This window comes from Pteropus alecto, unplaced genomic scaffold, assembly GCF_000325575.1.
Source record: "Pteropus alecto unplaced genomic scaffold, ASM32557v1 scaffold34, whole genome shotgun sequence".
In the NCBI taxonomy this organism is placed as follows: domain Eukaryota; kingdom Metazoa; phylum Chordata; class Mammalia; order Chiroptera; family Pteropodidae; genus Pteropus; species Pteropus alecto.
Genome location: NW_006435763.1, coordinates 2,364,857 through 2,383,813, shown reverse-complemented (window position 1 = coordinate 2,383,813; position 18,957 = coordinate 2,364,857). Strand labels below are relative to the sequence as shown.

The 18,957-nt window shown below is 49.1% G+C and overlaps 1 protein-coding gene across 1 annotated transcript in view; it reads right to left on the bottom strand.

The window, feature by feature from the left end:
• SNX29 (sorting nexin 29) overlaps positions 1 to 18,957 on the bottom strand; it is a 443,554-nt gene that overhangs the window by 64,820 nt on the left and 359,777 nt on the right. Inside the window, exon 20 of the mRNA XM_025046099.1 lies at positions 14,097 to 14,237. Coding sequence (XP_024901867.1) covers positions 14,097 to 14,237 — 141 coding nt within the window. The remainder of the gene's footprint in view (positions 1 to 14,096; positions 14,238 to 18,957) is intronic.

Below are 18,957 nucleotides of genomic sequence, written 5' to 3'. Positions count from 1 at the left end.
GGGAACCGTCCCCCCCACTCCCATGTATGGGCCAGCTCCATTCAGCTGCTGCCGACTGTTGTCACAAGAAAATCTGAGATAAAGAGAAGACCAGCCTCCCCTTGCTGGGCAGTCTGTGGATCCCGAGCTGCAGATATAGATCTACTCTCATTGTTCTCATTGTGAACCGCATCACCACCACCATCGTCATCGTTAACACAAACCATGTCTCGGGTGGAATGTGGCCTGTGGGTCAGCAGCTGACAACCTCTGGACTGGGGTCTTGCCATGGCCCCACCACACCACAGAGTACAGCCCCCTATGCATGTGTCTGTCTGTCTTTCCCACAAGACCCCATCTCTGCAGGGCGGATCCCATGACTCAAAGCCTACTCATTACCCTCCCAGTCATCGGTGGCTCTGCACCAACCTGAATCTCAGCGGCACCCGGCACAGGTATTCTGCCCAGGCCCTGGCATGGGTCCCCCTGCCTACCCCATCAGCCATCCTCCACATGGCAGCGGTGTCTCCAAAATACAGGTCAGATCCTGTCATTCCTCTGCTTAAAATCCTTCAGTAGCTTCACTGGCCAGCACACACACACACACACACACACACACACACACGCACACCCCGTGTTTAAACGAATAACTATAGTTACAAAATGTGATAAGGCCACAAAGGGGAAAAAAACGAGGGGCCAAAAAAGCCTTCACTGGAGGAAGATCATTTATCATGGGCGGTTGGGAGAGGGTTATCTAAAAAGATAGAATTTAAGCAGAGACCTGACAGATGAGCAAGACCTAAGAACAGAAAGGGAAGGGTGTGGAGTGTTCTAGAAGGAACTGTATGTGTAAAGGCCGTGAGGCAAGAAAGAACTGGAGGGCTCGAGATCTCAGAGGGCGCCGTGCATGGTGCCATGAGGTGTGGCAGGGGTAATGATCCCTCCACTCCAGGACGCTGGAGGGTTAAATGAGAGAGGGCAGGCAAAGCCCTTGGCACCGCGCCTGGCACGTAGTAAGCGCTCAGTGAACAGCTGCTGTTCTTAGTAGTGTAAAGGCCGTGAGGCAAGAAAGAACTGGAGGGCTCGAGATCTCAGAGGGCGCCGTGCATGGTGCCATGAGGTGTGGCAGGGGTAATGATCCCTCCACTCCAGGACGCTGGAGGGTTAAATGAGAGAGGGCAGGCAAAGCCCTTGGCACCGCGCCTGGCACGTAGTGAGCGCTCAGTGAACAGCTGCTGTTCTTCAGATGGCACTGCCGATGGGAAGAAGGGCCAGCCGATGTCCCGCTGCCCAGGTCACGAGGGAGAGCTGGAAGCCAGCATCAAAGGCTCCTTTATGACACAACACAGTTCCGTTTTCATGGGCTTATGAGGATTGGGCACTTAAGTCAAAAACAGCTTCTAAACTCATTATCGAGAAAGAACCTTGCTCTCTCTCAGATGGCAGAAGAGCTGGGAAATCGATGATGACAACGACCCAAAGGGCTGGCTACGCTCACGTCGTCGGGAGCTGGCGGGGAAGATGGCTCTCCAAGGACACAGACAAAATTGTGCCCAACGCTCTAGGACACTCAAAACTTCCTGGGCCCTCTCTCAGAGAGGGGAGCTGTGGAGAGGGTTTACTCCAGGTCCGTATTAAAGAACACAGTCTGGGGTCTAACTTCACGTGTGTGTGTATAAAAATAACCACTAATCCAGCCTCTACTGACACAAGGCACCATGCCAGTGTCTCTGTGTGTGCAGTCTGCGAATCAATCCAGCGAGACAGCAGACATTCAGTGTATGCACTGAAGCGTGGTGGGAGGTGAACCATGACGGAAATGGGTGCTGGGCAAGCAGGAAGCACAGCGGGGAAGGAGGCAGCCGGTTCTCCTGTGAGGAGAGCAAGAGAGGTTTCTTGGAGGAGGAGGCATGAGTTATATCTTTTTAGAGGAACGCACAAAGCTTAGCATCCAGAAAACAGAGCAATCCCAGAAAACAGTAAGAAAAAGCCAACACTCCAGTGGAAAAATGACCAAAGGATACAAACAGGCGAGAAAAAGAAGAAGAAATCTGAATGGCCAAGTATCCTGAACACATCTCCGACCTTGTGAGCAATCAGGCAAACAAGAATGATGAGATATCATTTTGTACCCACCATGTTAGCAAAACATAAACAAATCCTAAGTCTAATGATGCCCAGTGTTATTGAGATCATGAAACAATGGGAGTTCTCATCCGCCTGGTTGGGAGTGAACAACAGGTGCCACCACCTTGGGGAACACCTTGGCAACAGCTGGGAAAACCGGAAACAAGCAGCCCTATGGGCCACCACCCCCATCCACTGGTACACAACCTGGAGAAACTGAGTATCAAACTTGTGGGCAGGAGGCATGGCCAGGATGCTTGCTGCAACGCTATCTGAACAGAAAAAACTGTAAACAACCTAGCTGCCCATCAAAGGGGGAATAAATACGACACTGACTATTCAAACAATAGAATATCACTAAGTATAGTGGTTCAAGTGAGAATGAATCAGAATGCCATGGATTCAAATGTGTTCTTGAAAAGGTGATGCTGGTGACAAACACAAGGTGTTAAAAGATAAAGACTGATATCGTTTATGTGAACTGAAAAAAACCTCTCTCGTAATCACATGTAATAGAAGTATAAAACCACGGGCAAGAAGGATACACAACCATAGGATGGGTCCCTTTGTGAGGGAGGGTAGGAAGAGGATTCGGCTGTATCTATAATGTTTAATTTCTAAACACTAACATTTATTAAATCAGTGCTCGTTATATTGTTCTGTGTATTCTGGGGCACATTTGAAACATTCTGTAACAAAATTGTAAGAGCTTAGAAGTGAATATGGCAAAATGTGAACAGCTGTTAATTCTAAGTGGTGGAATATGGGTGCTTATCCTATTCTTTGTATGTCCCTCCTTCCTGTAAGAAACCGTCACTGTGTAACACGTATCAGTGTGTAACCACTTGGGAAACTCTTCGGCAGTATCTACTGGAGTGGAACATACACACTCTGTGACCCAGCAATTCTATCCCTAAGTATGAACCCACGGAAGCAGGGTTTACAGCTACCGAGAGACAAACACGAGAATGTTAATTACAGCACTATGTGTAACTGAGTCAAACCGGAAGCGATCCAAACACCCATCAACAGGAAAGACAAATAAATTGTAGTATAGTTGTATGGTGGAATACTACACAGCAACGAAAAATAATCGCTGCTTGCAATAACATGGGTGAATCTCAGAGATGATGTTAAGAGACCAGACACGAAGGGATACATGTTATATGAATCCCATTTATGTAAGGTCCTAAGACAGGCAAAACTAACCTACGGATTAAATATCAGGACAGCAGCCTCCCTAGTGGGGAGAGAGTGACAAGAGGCTTGGAGTTCTGCTAATGGTGTATTTCTTGGTTTCCATGAATAGGTGTGCTTGTATAGGTGTGTTCATTTTGTGAAAATCCATCAGTTGTATACTTAAGATTGGATGTATATTATACCTCAATTTTAAAAAAATAATTCCCCGAAAAGGGGTGCGATAAAAACCCACCCCCACCACAATGAGAGAAATGAAGAAGGGAGGAAGAAGACAGAGGGAGGACAGAAGGGTCCGGACTGCACGTGTCAGTTATCGCGAGCGCCGGAAGAATGGGAGCCAAGCTGCTGAGGTTCCTCTGTAGACCTATCGTTTTAGGCTGGCATTCGAGAGATCGGGATATGCTGGGCACTGTGCTACATGGCTAACCTGCAGCATCTCATGGGATTGTCACAGGAGCCCATGATGTAAGCGCCCTTGCTCCACGTGGCAGCTCAGACCACTGAGTGTCACAGAGGCAGGGTGACTTATCTGAGGTCACGTGGCCAGTGCTGCCAGAAACAGGATCTGAACTGAGGCCAGTGAGACACCACAGCCCAAATTCTTAACCTCTTGGCCTCTGGCAATGCAGAAGCTAAACAGCAGGGCCCGTGAGGCTGCAGAGAGCGGCAGGGAAGGGGACAGTTTCCTCCACACACGAGGGACACTGAACCCCAGGGACCTGGTAATAGGCAGATAACTAAAATGGCGGCAACCAAAGAAATTTAAAATGTTTTTTTTCTTGCTCGCTAAAGATGAACCAAGATAGCAACACACAATTCTCAACATTAATGGGAGTATTGAAGGGGAAGGTAGCAATTATTCTCAATTATTTGAGACGAGAGTAAGAGCTAAGAGAGACTCTTCCGGGTTGTGATTTTAATCAGTTATCCAAAAATGAGAGGGGGAAAAACAGATGTAACCTGGGTCAAGCATATTCGAAAGGCCTTCAGAGCTAGAAGTAGAGATTAAATAACGATACAAGTAATTTAACAGCCCCAGAAATATTTTGGATAACACAATGCCCAGCAGAGAGTCAAGTGTCATATAATTCATGTCTATTTCCAAACCTATGGGTTCAACACTGCTTCATTAGAGGCCTCGAGCTCAGGCAGAGAGGAGTGGCATGAGGGGAGCTGGCCGCCCACCCAGATGTGTCAATAACTCATCTTTGTCACCAGGCACAGCTAATGCAAAACCTTTGTAGAACCTCCTGCAAACGTGCAGTGCTATGTCACTATCCACTGGGCACCTTTGGTAACTACACTGGTGTCGCACGCCGATTTCTATGCAGCTTCTGTTCATTTGTTCATCAAACACGTTTTACTGAGCACCTGCTATGCACCAGGCCCCATGTGAGACACTGCGAACACCCTATAGGACAGGTTCTGCTGATTCCTCTGGATTCAACCTCTCCACGTGCTCCCTGCAGAAACACATAGATGGGAACAGAGCAGCAGAGACACTTCCAGTTGCTGGCCCTCGGCTATTTGTTTATAAAACGACCCTGACCTTTTTATTGGATATTAACTTAATATTACAGAAATGTCTTCCCAAGAAGCCCCCACTCATTAAACACATACGCACATTTGCAAACGGATGCATATACCTGCGTTCCGGGTCTGAGGCGCCTCAGCGTCTCTCTCCCGAGATGATTTTTCTGGCATGAAGACTTTAACAATTGCTCAAATATCTTAAGAGGCTTTTACCGAATTAAAGAGAAACAAAAATGTGCGATGTATAATGAGCCTGGCTCCTCTTTCCTCGTTTAACACTTTCAGTACCAGGACCCTTTACACGGTGGCTGGCAGTGTCGAATGAGAAGCGAGCTTGAGCTCGCGGCTTCATTCAGCTGAACGTCTTCTCTCTCTGGGACACCTTCAGCTTTGGGGGATGGCAGCTGAGCTCCCCGCGTCTCTGTTCCAAGCAGGTGGGGGTGTTTGCATTGTTTTTCAGATCCTCACCCATGTGAGGGTGTTTCTGGCAGAATCCCCTGAGATTCTGCACAGCCACATAGCAACCTGCAGTCACGTGTGACTTCCTGCATTATTACCAGCTCCCGGATGGGGGCGTCGGGTTGCGGGCTTCTCGACCCAGGGGCATCGGCATGTGTCTGGCTCACTTCCTGACGTGAGCGACGGGACCTTAGGCGGGATGCTCATGGGCTCTGAGCCCGGCTTCCTCATCTATAAGGCATTTTATATGGGGCTTGATAAGAAGCGCATGATGAGAAAATGGATACAGAGCCTCTGGAGTGCGAGACACTCCTAAGCCCGGAACATAGGCTCATCCCACTGTCCACAGAAGCGCGAGGGTCCTGGACGAACCACACATGTCAGCCTCATCCACGGCATGGGCTCAGGGTCCCAGCACCCTCTACGATGAGGACGTGCTCCTTCTCACTATCAGCCCATCCCTAGTATATAAAAGGGGAAACTGAGGCACAGAGCGGTCAAAGAACTTGCCCAAGGCCACACAGCTAATGAAGCAGTAGGAACCTTTTTTTTTCCTTTTCTTTTCTTTTTTTTTACCCTCAGAGTCGGCAATGTCCTACTGAATGTATAAATGCATAAATGAATGGATGAATGAACACTGCACACTGAGGTTTACCAGGGAGCTCGTAAGCCTGTGGACTAACAAGGAGGGCAGCAGCTTCTAGCTCTAAACGTGGCCCCTGAGTGAGAGTGGGTGGTGCATGAGGGGCGGGCGGTTCGGCGGGAGGAGGAGGCGATCAGAGGCCCTGGCTTAGTCTGTTCCCTGGTTTCTGCCCACTGAGGCTGTGGAACTGACTTACGGAGGCAATGTAAACGTCTACCCTGGGCAACGGCTAAGTAATTTACGTCCATCTGCCCCCCGGGGCGCTCTGCACAGGTCTACGTGTGAGAGCGTAGAGGCCAGAGCTCTGTAGACCATCGGCCTGGACACCGCCAGGTGACAGGGCCTTGGACAAGTCATTTCGCCTCCCTATGCCCCCACTGTAAAGTGAGATAACAGTACTAGATCTCTTCTGCAGGCACGGAAAGGAGGTGTGAGGTGGGTAGAATAATTTCCCCCCTTTTAAAAGATGTTCACACTCTATTCTCTAGGATCTATGCACGTCATCTTCCATGGCAAAGGGGACTTGGCAGAGATGAGTAAGCTAAGGGCCCTGAGATGGGGAGATTATGCTGGGTTATCCAGTGGGCCCAGTCCAGCCGCACTCCCTAGAAGTGGAGGGCCCTTCCCTGCTGTCGTCAGAACGTGACTGTGAAAGCATGGTCAGAGATGCGGCTCTGAAGACAGAGGCAGGGGCCGCGAGCCAAGGGATGCAGGTGGCCTCTAGAAGCTGGAAAAGGCAAGGAGACAGATCATCCCCTAGAGCCTCCAGGAGGAACACAGCCCTGTGACACCGACTTTAACCCAGTGAGGCCTTGTCACACTTCTGACCTACTGAACTATAAGGTAATATATGTGTGCTGTTTTAAGCCACTAGGTCTGTGGTGACTTGTTAGGGCAGCAGTAGGAATCTGGTACACACTACGTAGAGGAAGTAGGGTCCACAGAGGGAAGGATGCCCCCTGAACGGACTCTGCTTCCCCACTTGTAGGGTTCATCACTGAGCCTCCTGCTGGTCCTCTAAGCATTGCACCCCTGCAGAAAGCAGCTCTGCTCCTCCTCCTCGCTCTTGTCCAGAACTCACTGCGACTCTCCTCCAGCTCAGAGGCCTCCTCTGTGAGAACCGATTTACTTGTCTTTCTCCCTGCAACACCTGAACTTTGTGAAGGCCGAGACCGCACTTTAAGTCACCTTTGTAACCTCCATACCCAGCACGATGCCCCTGCACGCTGGGCGTGTCTGCTGAATGAAAGATTAACCAGCCTCAGCATCCTTCTGGATGCCCACTCCTCCCAACTACTGTGGGTCCCCGCCCTCCGCTGCTGGGTCCTACGTCCCCAGGGCTGTATCTAAATCTGTGACGACGCCCAGGGAGCTGCAGAGGCGCACTCCACGGCTCAGTGAGCGCATGGGCTCCTCCCCCGCACACTGGTGTATGTGTTTTTAATGAGGATTTTAATGCATAATTTCTCCAACAAGTTGAATTATCTGTGGCTCAGGGGAAAGTGATTTGCCTTGCCTTAATGCCAAATGAACTTTTGGAGACCAATTCCATTATCCTAAGAAGGAATGACAGTCTCTCAGTCCTCATTTGCTCCCTGAGCAATAATGTAGCATCATCAAAACCGAGTCTTTTACCTAAGCCCTCATGCTGGCAAGGTCCATTTGAACAGGAAGCTGGCCAGGCAACCCCCTCAGATAGTTAAAGAGCCATCTCTCTTGTCTCCAAAGGCAAACTTGCCGGCCTCTTGCCGATTCTGCAAAAAAAATTCACTCAAAAGTGGAGAACCACCTCCCAAGTCACCTAAAAGTTATTCTATTAATTTTTGGAATTTTAAATTTGTGCTGAGAATCCAGTGAAGTCAAGAAAATAAAAGGGAAACGTTTCCATTGAATTTCTGTTCATTTATTCATTAATTCAGGCCATTGAGTATCTCAGGTACTACTCTAGGAGCTAGGGAGAGAGCAGTGAGCAGAAACAGACCTAGGCCCAGTTTCGTGAACTTCTGTTCCAGTGCGGAGAGACGGATAATAGTCAAGTACAGAAATAAATCATTTCAAGGTGAGAGCTAGGAGAAAACCGAAACAGAGGGATGGGCCAGAGAGTGCCGAAGGGGCAGCATGAACGCGGGTGGTCAGGGGAGGCCTCTCTCTGAGGAGATGGCATTCGAGCTGAGGCCTGATGAGCTGGAGAAGCTGTCCACGAGTGAAAGGGAGGAAAGTCATTCCAGGCAGTAGGAACAACAGGTGCAAAGGCCATGAGGTGACAAGGGCGTGGAAGTGTTTGGAGGTCAGTGTGGCTGGGTGCACAGGGAGAGAAGTGGGGCGTGAGATAAGGTAGGGGAGGGTGTGGGGGACGGACCGGAAACGCCTAGCAAGCCACAGCAAAGAGCCGTGGATTTAACGGTTTAACGGCTATGAGTGCCGCTGGAGGGTCTTATTCAACAGTGACACGGTCTGATTTACAACCTACAGATCTCACTGTGGCTACAGTGTAGGAAATGGACTGTGGGCAGCAAGAGTGCGAAAGGGTAGCCACTGCAGATGCCCATGCCAGAGATGGCAGCGGCTTGGGTTGACCATCCAAGCAAGGATGGAGGGGAGCAGCAGAACTGGGACTATTTAAAAGTGGAAAAGGACTTGGACCGGTGGGGTTGTGCTCGTAACATCTCAGTCCTGACCACTAATGTAGCCCAAGAGCAGTGCCACCCCTGCGGGGGTCCTGAGTGCTGACTGTAAAGGTTCTGGTTCTCCTGGGCGCATGGCAGGAGTGGACCCTTTTGCCTCCTCGGTGTTAGGCATGGCCCTGTAACTTGCCCTGGCCAATGAAACAGAGAGGAATTGATATGTATCACTTCCAGACAGAAGCATGAAGAGCCAGTGTCCAACCTGCCTCCATCCCTTGCCCCTGCTGCCACAGTTGAGGGGCCTCCAGCAGCCTGGGCCCCAGATGCTAGGATGAGCAGAGCTCCAAGCCAACCCACAGCAGACACAGAATGTGAGCTGAAAATACACCTTGGTTGGTTTGGGCTGCCAAGATCGCAGAGTTGCTTGTTAACTCAGCCTAGCCAAGACTTTCCTGACTGATATAAGCCCTACGCCTGGGATATTTACACATTAATGAGTAACTTCAATATACAGCTATGAGGCTTGACTCAGCTACAAAAGGGATGAACTTCGTCAAGTGATGGACTGATATTCAGGTAACTATTTTCACAAGATCTGGGCTTGGAGTGGTACGCGAAGGCTGGTCATCCTAGCGAGTGCTCTGGGCATCTGCCCATTTACAGTCAAACAAATCCATGGCCTACCGAGGCAGAAGAAATGCTTTGGTAAAGGCAAATCCTGCAACCACAAACTATACAATGTTAATTTTATCAATTAAACAAAACAGGTTCAAAGTGGGGTTAAGATCACATTTTACCTCTATAATTGGCATCATCAGGGAAATATCCAGAAATTCAGGCTAGAAAGAAATTCATCTGCTGAATGAAAAAAAAATTCTGCTAAACTCTGTTTTGCACGTCCTTGAGTACTGCCCAGGCCTGTGGATTCTGGAGTGATTCACTTAACGGGTCCAAGGCTGAAAGCAGCAAAGTGCACGCGACTCAGTCCACCCAAAGAGAACGCGTCTGCATGACTTAATGGCCCAAGTGCCAGTGTGTCCTTCTGGATGAGACCCAATCAAAGAAAAGATTCTGACCTGATGGATGTTTCTGGGCCAATTTAGTATCAAAGCTCTCTTGAAAATTTACCCTCAGGGTATCAAAGCAGGTACCCTGAGCTATTAGGCCCAGATGGGCAAGTGCAAGCTTGGTCTCTTGGCAGAGTTCACTGGTAGCCTCTGTTGGTTGGGCATTGAAGTCCTGCATTCTGACTCAATCTGCCCTGAAAAATGAGATGGACTCTCAGATCCATGCTGGGCAGCAGCCAAAGTGTACTTAAGGGAAGTGGGCACGGCTTAGCCAAATGCCGGGGAAAGAGAGAATCAAAGTACGGTCGTGGCGTGACCGGCCAATTAAAAGCTCAAGGGCTGGACAGCCTAGACAAGAGGCCAAGGCCTCACGACTGCTCACGAGCTGTCAGATTCCTGAGCAACAGAGGAAACTGTCAGAGCCGCCCTTGACCATGGAGAGCTGGACCAAAGATGCAGCTAAGAACCAGTCGGTATGTTTGGACAAGCTGGTCATCACTGGGAAGAGATGGTCCCTTACATTCCCAAGCTCATTTATTTGCAAGGAGAGTTGCATGGAGGGGAGGGAAAGTTGGGGGGAATGCACTCCCCTATTGACTCAGATTTCACAGGAAGAAAGCCACAGCTGCTCAGAGTCATCCGAGAACCAACAGCGCTCTTGAGAACCCGAAGCAGGGCTGAGGATGACCCGCCCCCCAAGGGGACCATCACCTGCAGTCCCGGCTCCTGGTGCAGGAGTGACAGGACCGCTTCAGGCTCGTTCTGAATTCCATAGCTCCAGGCAGACCCGCCAACTCCCGAGCTTCCCCTCACCTTAACTGTAATGGAGCCTCACAGGTCAGTGTGGCCAGGATTGGTGGTGCTCTTGGTGGATGTGCTTTGTCTTATAGTTTACATAACTATAGTGCTTGGGAGATACAAGGCGGGGAGGAAACTACTGGGAAAACAGAGGAAGCATCCAGCAAGTGTGACCTCCCAAAGGTGTCCACGCCCTAATCCCTGAACCCATGAGTATTTCACCTCACATGACAGAAGGGACTTGGCAGGTGTGATTAAGTTAAGGATCTTGAGATAGGTTATCATGGATTATCCGGGTGGGCCCACAAGAGTCCTTACAAGAGGAAGAGGGCCAGAGTCAGAGAAGATGCGACTATACTGACAGAAGCAGGGGTCTGCCATGCGACTGCAGCTTTGAGGACATGGGAGGGCCACAAGCTAAGGAATGTGGGTGGCCTCCAGAAGTCGGAAAAGGCAAGAACGGATTCACCCCTGCAGCCTCCAGAAGGAACGCAGCCCTGCAGCACTTTGATTCCGGCCCAGTGAGACCGACTTTGGACTTTTGACCTCCAGGGCTGTAAGACAGTAAATCTGTGTCATTTTAGACCACTAAATGGGTGGTGATTTGTTACAGTGGCCACAGGAAGAGAACACGCAATGCAAGATGTTTCATCATCTGAATGCCCTGGTTCAGCCTCGTACTAATTTCCCTTAGCAAGACACAGACAGGAGTTCCCTGAAGATGTCACAGAGGCTGCTTCAGTGCAATGTTTTCTGCAAGTGAGACTATTTTACAATGATGATACGATAGTTAGGCAGAAATTTTGTTTTATGACATTTTGATACATTCTGGATGGGTCCCAAGATTTGTATGAGCCTGCAAGTCATTAGATTAAATCAGTATATAATTTGCACCCCCTCCCCCATAAGAATTATTGTACTCCTTGCTATAAACAAGTGTAGTGTTTCTGTCTTCGGTTTTTATGGGCTCAACTCCATTTTTATTCGACAGAGAAAAATGGAATGAGAGATTAATTCTGTGCCTGAGATAAACTGCTTTATAACTCTTTAAATTAAGATCTTACAGACCCTGACGTGATCAGATTTCTAATCTGGTTTAAATATACAAATCTATGAACATGTAAATGTAACAGTCAGTAATAGTTCTCTCTCTGGAACTCGCAAATGTTGGGAGTGGGTTATGCAAACTCTTGCTCTGGTTTTCTAAGATAAGATGGAAAGAAACCCAGAGAAATGAGATATCCTCTCAGACCTGTCAGAATGGACATCGTCAATAAATCAACAAACGACTGTTGGTGAGGTTGTTGAGGAGAAAAGGGAACCCCTCGCACTGTCGCTGGGATTGCAAACTGGTGCAGCCACCATGGAAAACAATGTGGAGGTTCCTCAAAGAATTAAAAATAGAACTACCATATGATCCAGCAATTCCACTTCGGGGTATTTACCCGAAGAAATCCAAAACACTAAGTCAAAAAGATATATGCGCCCCTATGTTCATTACAGCATTATACAACAGCCATCCGTTGTAAATGGGAGCATCTATGTGTCCATCAATAGATGAACAAAGAGCGGCGGTCCATATACACAATGGGATCGTACTTGGCCATAAAATGTGAAATCTTGTGACATTTGTGACAACATGACAGACCTAGAGAGTATTATGCTGAGTGAATTAAGTCAGACAGAGAGAGACAAATGCCATATGATTTCACTTACATGTGGAATCTAAAGAACAAACTAAACAGACTCATAGACGCAGAGAACTGAGGGTCGCCAGATGGGGAGGGGAGTTGAGAGGCTGGATAAAAAAGGTGAAGGGATTAAGAAGTATAAATTGGTAGTTATGAAATAATCACAGGCATGTAAAGCACAGCATAGGGAATATATTTAATAATACTGTAATAACCACGTATGCTGTCCAAGTGGGTACAAGACTTGTCGGGCTGATCACTTTGTAACTTATATAAATGTCTAATTACTATACTGCACACCAGAAACTAATATAGTACTGAATGTCAACTGCAATTAAAAATTTAGCAAATTTTTTTAAAGATGGAAAGAAATCTTCTCAAGGCACCTCAAGAGAGAAGGTAGGAAATTTGCCACATATGGAATCTGTCACAGGGCTTTGTCAATACAAATGGCGCCGTGGTTCTCACACATCCTCATGCATCAGCACCACCCCCGGGACTTGTTCAACCCAGATTTCAAGGTCCCAGCCCCAGAGCTTGCATTTCAGTAGGTTAAGGGGGAGCCTGAGACTCTGTATTTCTAACGAGCTCCCAGGTGATGCTATCGCTGCTGGTCAGGGGCCACACTTTGAGAACCATGGTAGTAAATTTCTCACATGTCCTGAGAAGGGCCAGGACCTTACTTCACCTGGGCCATGACCTTACTTCACCTGGCTGAACTGTCCCCGCCAAGCTGGTTAACATACTGCAGTCGCTAAAGCCTCTCCACCGCCCTGGAAAATGAGATGGACTCTCAGATCCATGCTGGGCAGCAGCCAAAGTGTACTTAAGGGAAGTGGGCACGGCTTAGCCAAATGCCGGGGAAAGAGAGAATCAAAGTACGGTCGTGGCATGACCGGCCAGTTAAAAGCTCAAGGGCTGCACAGGCTAGACCAGAGGCCAAGGCCTCACGACTGCTCAGAAGCTGTAGTTTTTCAAGCTCCCCGAGTGATCCAAGATGGACAACCGCTGCTCTAAGCAAACATGAAGGCTGACAAAATGATGCCAACTGGCTGAGGCAGACATTCGACAGGGAGCTAGGCCCAGGCTCGTCTTCCTCCGTGCAGGGCTCCTGCCTCTTACACTGTGATACATAGTTAATAGGTGCTCAATAAACACTTGCTGAATGACTGAATATTAATCAACCAGCAGACCTGCGGAGGACTAGTGCCTCCTTTCCCCAGGGTGCCCGGATGAATACACAAATGTGTAAACGATGTCATTATGAATTTCTAACCCTCACGAGGGCAGCGACCTTGTAATAAAAGGAGAACCTCAGAGAAAGCTCTACTTGGGAGATAACTCCACATAAGTCTCCTTTCCCCAGGGTGCCCGGATGAATACACAAATATGTAAACGATGTCATTATGAATTACTAACCCTCACGAAGGCAGCGACCTTGTAATAAAAGAACCTCTGAGAAAGCTCTGCTTGGGAGACAACTCCACATAAGCCCAAATAAATATCATGATGGCCATGGGTGAGAACTAGGAAATGCTGTTTGTCCCAGAACAGCGGTCAGCAAACCATGACCCACAGTCCAGATCCAGCTGCCACCGATGCTTATAAATAAAGTTTTACTGGCACGCAGCATGTCCATTTGCATCCGCACCGTCTGTGGCTGTCTTCACGCTACTGGGGGCGGAGCTGAAATAGTCGGCAAAGCCAGAAACACTTGCTCCCTGGCCCTCGACAGAACAAGCTGGCCAACCACTCCCTAGAGAAATAAGAACACGCACACCAACAAACTCGATGTGACTGTCTTTAGGTGGTTGAATTATGGACGACTATTTTCTTCTTATACTAGCTGAGCTTTTGAGTTGCGTGTTTACGGGATCATGTGTGTTTCAGCCATAAACGGAAGAAGGAGAGTCTGCCTCGGTGTAGGCTCTGGTGCCGGGCCACCCCGCCCGGCTCCCCGCGGTGACGGTACCTTGTTTCCGATGGCCTTTTTGGGCGGGAAGTTGTAGGCTCTCACTTGAGGGTATTTGCTCTGTAGCTTGTGGTGCAAACCCCTGAACTCTGTGTACCGCCGGTAGACGTTCCACTCATCATCTTTTATCCGGATGTAGACCTGTCGAGAAAAGGAAACAGAAAGAAAATGGAAACCTCTCTTAAAACTTTATTACAAAGGGGCGGGATTTCGGCAACGCTCCACCCATGGAAACCAGCTCTGCGAGAGCAGAGGCCACATCCGTCCCCTGTGCCACTGGATGTCCAGTGCCTGGCAGAGAGTAATGAGGGAACACATGGGCACATGAAAGACGAGTCAGGCGGGTTACGGGAACCACATGCCGTGCACCACTCCCCCGACTGGTCTCAGAGACGCAGCCTTCATTCTCCCATCACCGGCGCGTTGCGGGTTGCGGGTGAGTCTTCCCTCCTCTCTGACTACGCACCTCCTCATCTGTGCTCGGAGCTGGTTAACGGCACCCCTCCCAAGGTGGTACGGACAGCTGTGCCTGGGACTGCACAGACCCCCATACGGAGGAGGCGGGGCCAGGGTTGGGATCAGCCCAAATGGATGGAAGGTCCTCTCCAGATGGGATAAGCACAACTAGGGCATAAAACGTCTTCCTTTTAATCAAGTGTGATTCCCAAGAGAACACTCTGGGGAACCAAATCTGATGGCTGGTTCATCAGCTTTTTCAGGCCCTAACACCGTCCTGGACACGCAGCAACTACATCTCAAGGGAAAACCATGGGAGAGAGATCGATGCATTTAAGAAAATTACATGAGTTAAGAACAGCGCAGAGTAAAATCTCCAATGATGAATAGCTGTTTCAACCTGCAACCAGTGAATGTCAATATACATCTTAAAAACCTCTAAATACAGGCATCCCTAACGTGTGCGATGCATTCTGATTTTACATTTTTCATAACACGTTCAGGAGCCACCTGTTTCATTCCATGAAAGCTCTGCGTCCCCTCCCGCTTCTTCAGCGGTCCCTTCCTGGCCTTCCAGGCGGGCACGTCCTTTTCTGTCCATGTCTTAAAGGCGGAGGCTGCCTCGGGGCCTCCTCTCGCCCACACGAGCATCCACTCTCAGATCTGCACATTTCAGGTCTAGGTCAATGACTCTTAAATCTATATCTTCAGCCTGGACCTCTGATATGAACTCCAGACCTAGACCTGAAAAGATGCATCATGTCAACATCTGAACCCAAGATCCGCACTGCAAACTCGCTCCTCCTCCTCCTGAGACATCATTGTGCTCTCTCAGGGGATGGGCCACGGATGTGCCTGAGCCAAAAATCTGGGCATCAAGTGTGAATGCTGCTGTCCTTTACTCCCCACATCCGAGTACTGAACAATAAGGCCTACCACCCCCACCGCCACCCCCACCTCAAAATACACCTCTAGAGCTATCTCCACCCCCACCAGGACCGCCACAACTGGCCTCTAGTTGTCCTTCGAGCCTGCTGTTTGACCCCATTCAATCCATTTTCATCTCCCCTGTTCAAATTCACTTGATGACTGCCCATGAAGGATGCTCATGCCAGCTGGGTTTGGAGGTAGGTATGTGGCAGCCTCTGGGGGCCCAGAAGGCTCCCGGCATCATCATGACCACCTTACTTCAGGCTCCGCTCCTTGCTTTGGCAAATGCCAATCTGCCTTCATTTTCTTTAAAATCCTTTAATTTCTTAAATTCTTAAAAATTCCTTTACAACCAGAATGGTGCCAATTTGCCTGCTTTTCTTTAAGACATTCTGTAAGATGTTCAGATCAGAGCAAATATCCTGCTAGAAAGAGTTTTTTTGGCCTTCCAACTTCCTCTTCCGTGTAGCCCCTGCTGTGGGAGACAGCAGGCATTCAAGGACTCGGAACTTCAGGATGCTGGCGTTAGAAAGGACCTCCGAAACCATTAGCTCAAATTATCGGATCCATGTGACAAATACCTCCTCCCTATTCCATATTCTCCCCTTTGAGAAGGTGCACCCAGGTCTAGCTCCAGTGGACCAATGACTTGGGGGGAGCTACCTGGACTGAGGATGAGTAAACCTCCCAAGAAGAGGGAGTATCGTGGGCGTGATGAACAAGGAAGGAAGGGGAGGAAGAGCCTGTTGGTGGAGAGGAGGGGAGGGGAGGTGACATCATGTGACTGGTAAGGAGACACTACGCATACAGGTGGTTAAGAGCACAGACCCTGCAGCCAAACCCCCGATCCCGACTCTGCCCAGCACCAGCTGCGTAGCTGAGAGCTACTTAACTTTCTGGGGCCTCTGCTTCCTCCCTTGAGAAATGGGGATAATGGTACCTCCCTCACTGGGTCTTGGGAGCATTAAATGAGCCTAGACCAGGGCCTAGTACATAGAAGGTGCCACGTGAGTGTTCAATAAGTAAATAATTAGAAATAACCTTATTGGGGGATATTAACTAGTCTTATTGAGATCATTTTGCATTATATACAAATACTGAATCGTTACGTTGTACACCTGAAACTAACACAATGTTATAGGTCAATTATACGTCAAAAAAAAATAAATAAATAAGTTTAGAAAAATGATTATTGGTTGGGCTGCTCTGGGAAATGACAGGATTTGGATTTTGGAAGCCTCTGACCCTCGCAGTCAGCTTTAACATGAATCTCCTCCAAGCGCTTGGCTGATGGACACTGGGCTACAGCAAGCTCTCAAGACACCATGGCGCTTCCCAGGAGTCAGCACTCCCACCACCTACCACTAAGTGATGGCAGGCAAATGGCTTCTTTCTGAGTCTCAAGTTACTCATCTGAGGAATGGGTATAATCCAAAAAACCAATGCCCGAAAGCATTCATAAAAATGCCTGGCCCTCCACGGTGTCAGCTGCTGCTGTTGCTGCCATTATCATCAAAAGCATGAATTCTGCAAACTTTAAGAAGGACTGCCATTGAAGTCACACCTGTCTTAGCTTTTCGAAGTCTACTATAAGACTTTTGCTTGGTAAAGAACAAGTATGCAGATTTCTAATGACTCGGTCCTAAGGTTTAGAACAAATTATGCTGTGGGTCATTAAAATTATTTAATACAAATACAAATTATAATGCCCCCTCCCTCAAAAAAGCTCCACAAATATGAATCTCCAAACGTGATTTCTCAGGCACACATGAAAGCAGCCCTCCCTGCCGTGGAGACTGGACGAGGCGGCTCCTCCCAGCCCCGGCATGTGCTCCTCGGGTGTCTCTGCTTCTTCCAGGCCTCATTTCCTCATGTGTCACGTGCAGGGTTGGACTAGGTGGTCCCCACGTCCCTTTACAGCCCGCAAGTTTTGTCCTCTGCATCCCCAGGTGATATACAGTCTCCAAATACTCCCTGGGCCTCTTCCTGTCCACACCCCACTCGCATCTCATTGTGGAGACCAAGGTGTTTGTGGGACCAGGCGGGAGGCCCGACTGGAGCTTGATTAGGGGGAACTTAATACGAAAAGCAAAGGCAACAGCAGCACCCTCCTTGGAGCCTCTTTCTTCAGAGCTCAGTGTCTGAGTGTCCCCCTGCCGAGCTGGGAGAGCGGCCTTGCGGGAACCCTGGGTGGCGAGCACGAACGCTCACCAAGGAACCAGGGGCAGAGGGGGTTCTGGATGCTTCCATCATGTTTCGTGACCCTCCTCGCTCCTCCCTCTGCCAGCACCACTGGGCGGAGGCCCTCCCAACGTGAAGGGTGGCCAGCGGGCATCCTGTACCAACTTGTTACATTTGGAGGCCACCAGATAATGGGGGGTGGGGGAACAGTCACAGCCCCTGGAGACCAACCACAGACTTCAGGTCAAGCACCCATGTTCCCATTTTCTGCTGTGGTCTGGATGCCGATCGAACCCTAATCTCTGCAGTCAGCAGTCAGTTATGAAGCTCTAGGAGAAATTCAGCAAGAGTGGAGGTGCCAACTGCCAGGCCCCAACGAGGAAAATAATATTTTTTAGAGTTCCAACAGAATACAAATACCTTCAACGCTCCCACTTGACATTTATGGAGTTCTTACTATGTGTGGATACGCCAGGCACCCGAGTGCCTCACCGTTCATCGTCAGTTAATCCGCAAGGCAGATGGTGTGAACGGCCCCTTCTGCAGATGGAGACGTGGGCCCGAGGGGGCACGTCACTTGCCTGGCGGGTGGGGAGGTAGGGAGGTAAAGGACTTGAACTCAGGTCTGCCTGACGGCGAAGGCCCAGTGCTTTCTATCACAGCACACCGCTGCAGTAACCGAGGCTGCTGAAGGCCCAGGAACCCCACCAGCAATGCTGGCAGCCGGGGACAGTAGCTGCCAAGGAGGGTCCCTGCACGGTCCCTCTGAGACCCAACTGCCCCCTTCCTGGGCAGATCACGGGTCCTCAGAACGGTCTCCAGTCTCACCTTCTTTACGCCTCTCCCTTCAGGAACCTCGCGCCATTAAGATCGCTCAGAATGACCTACCTGGGCGGTTAGCCCTCAGCAGCCACGCATTCAGCATCCAAAATTTGGAAACTTTCTCTGCAAAGTCCAAATTGCTCAACCAAATTGGGTACTTATTTCACTAAAGAACTGAAAGAGCTTATGCCCCAAATTGTTAGTTTTTTATTTTTATTTTTTTACTTTAAAGGGCTCTCCATCCAAATTAAGTTTGCTATGCCCAATTGCTTCTGCTTGAGCCATAAAGATAATAACCCCTTGGAGGAGGAGAGAGTTGACCTCAGCTGGCAAAACCAAGTTCTCTTAAAACAAGCAATGAAAAGCCAATTCAAGTCCGAACTCCTTGCCTCAGCAAAAGAAGCATAAAATAGGAGGGTGATATCTGTCATCAGGAACCTGCCCTTGTTTTAAAAGGAAGAGCTTCTTGAGT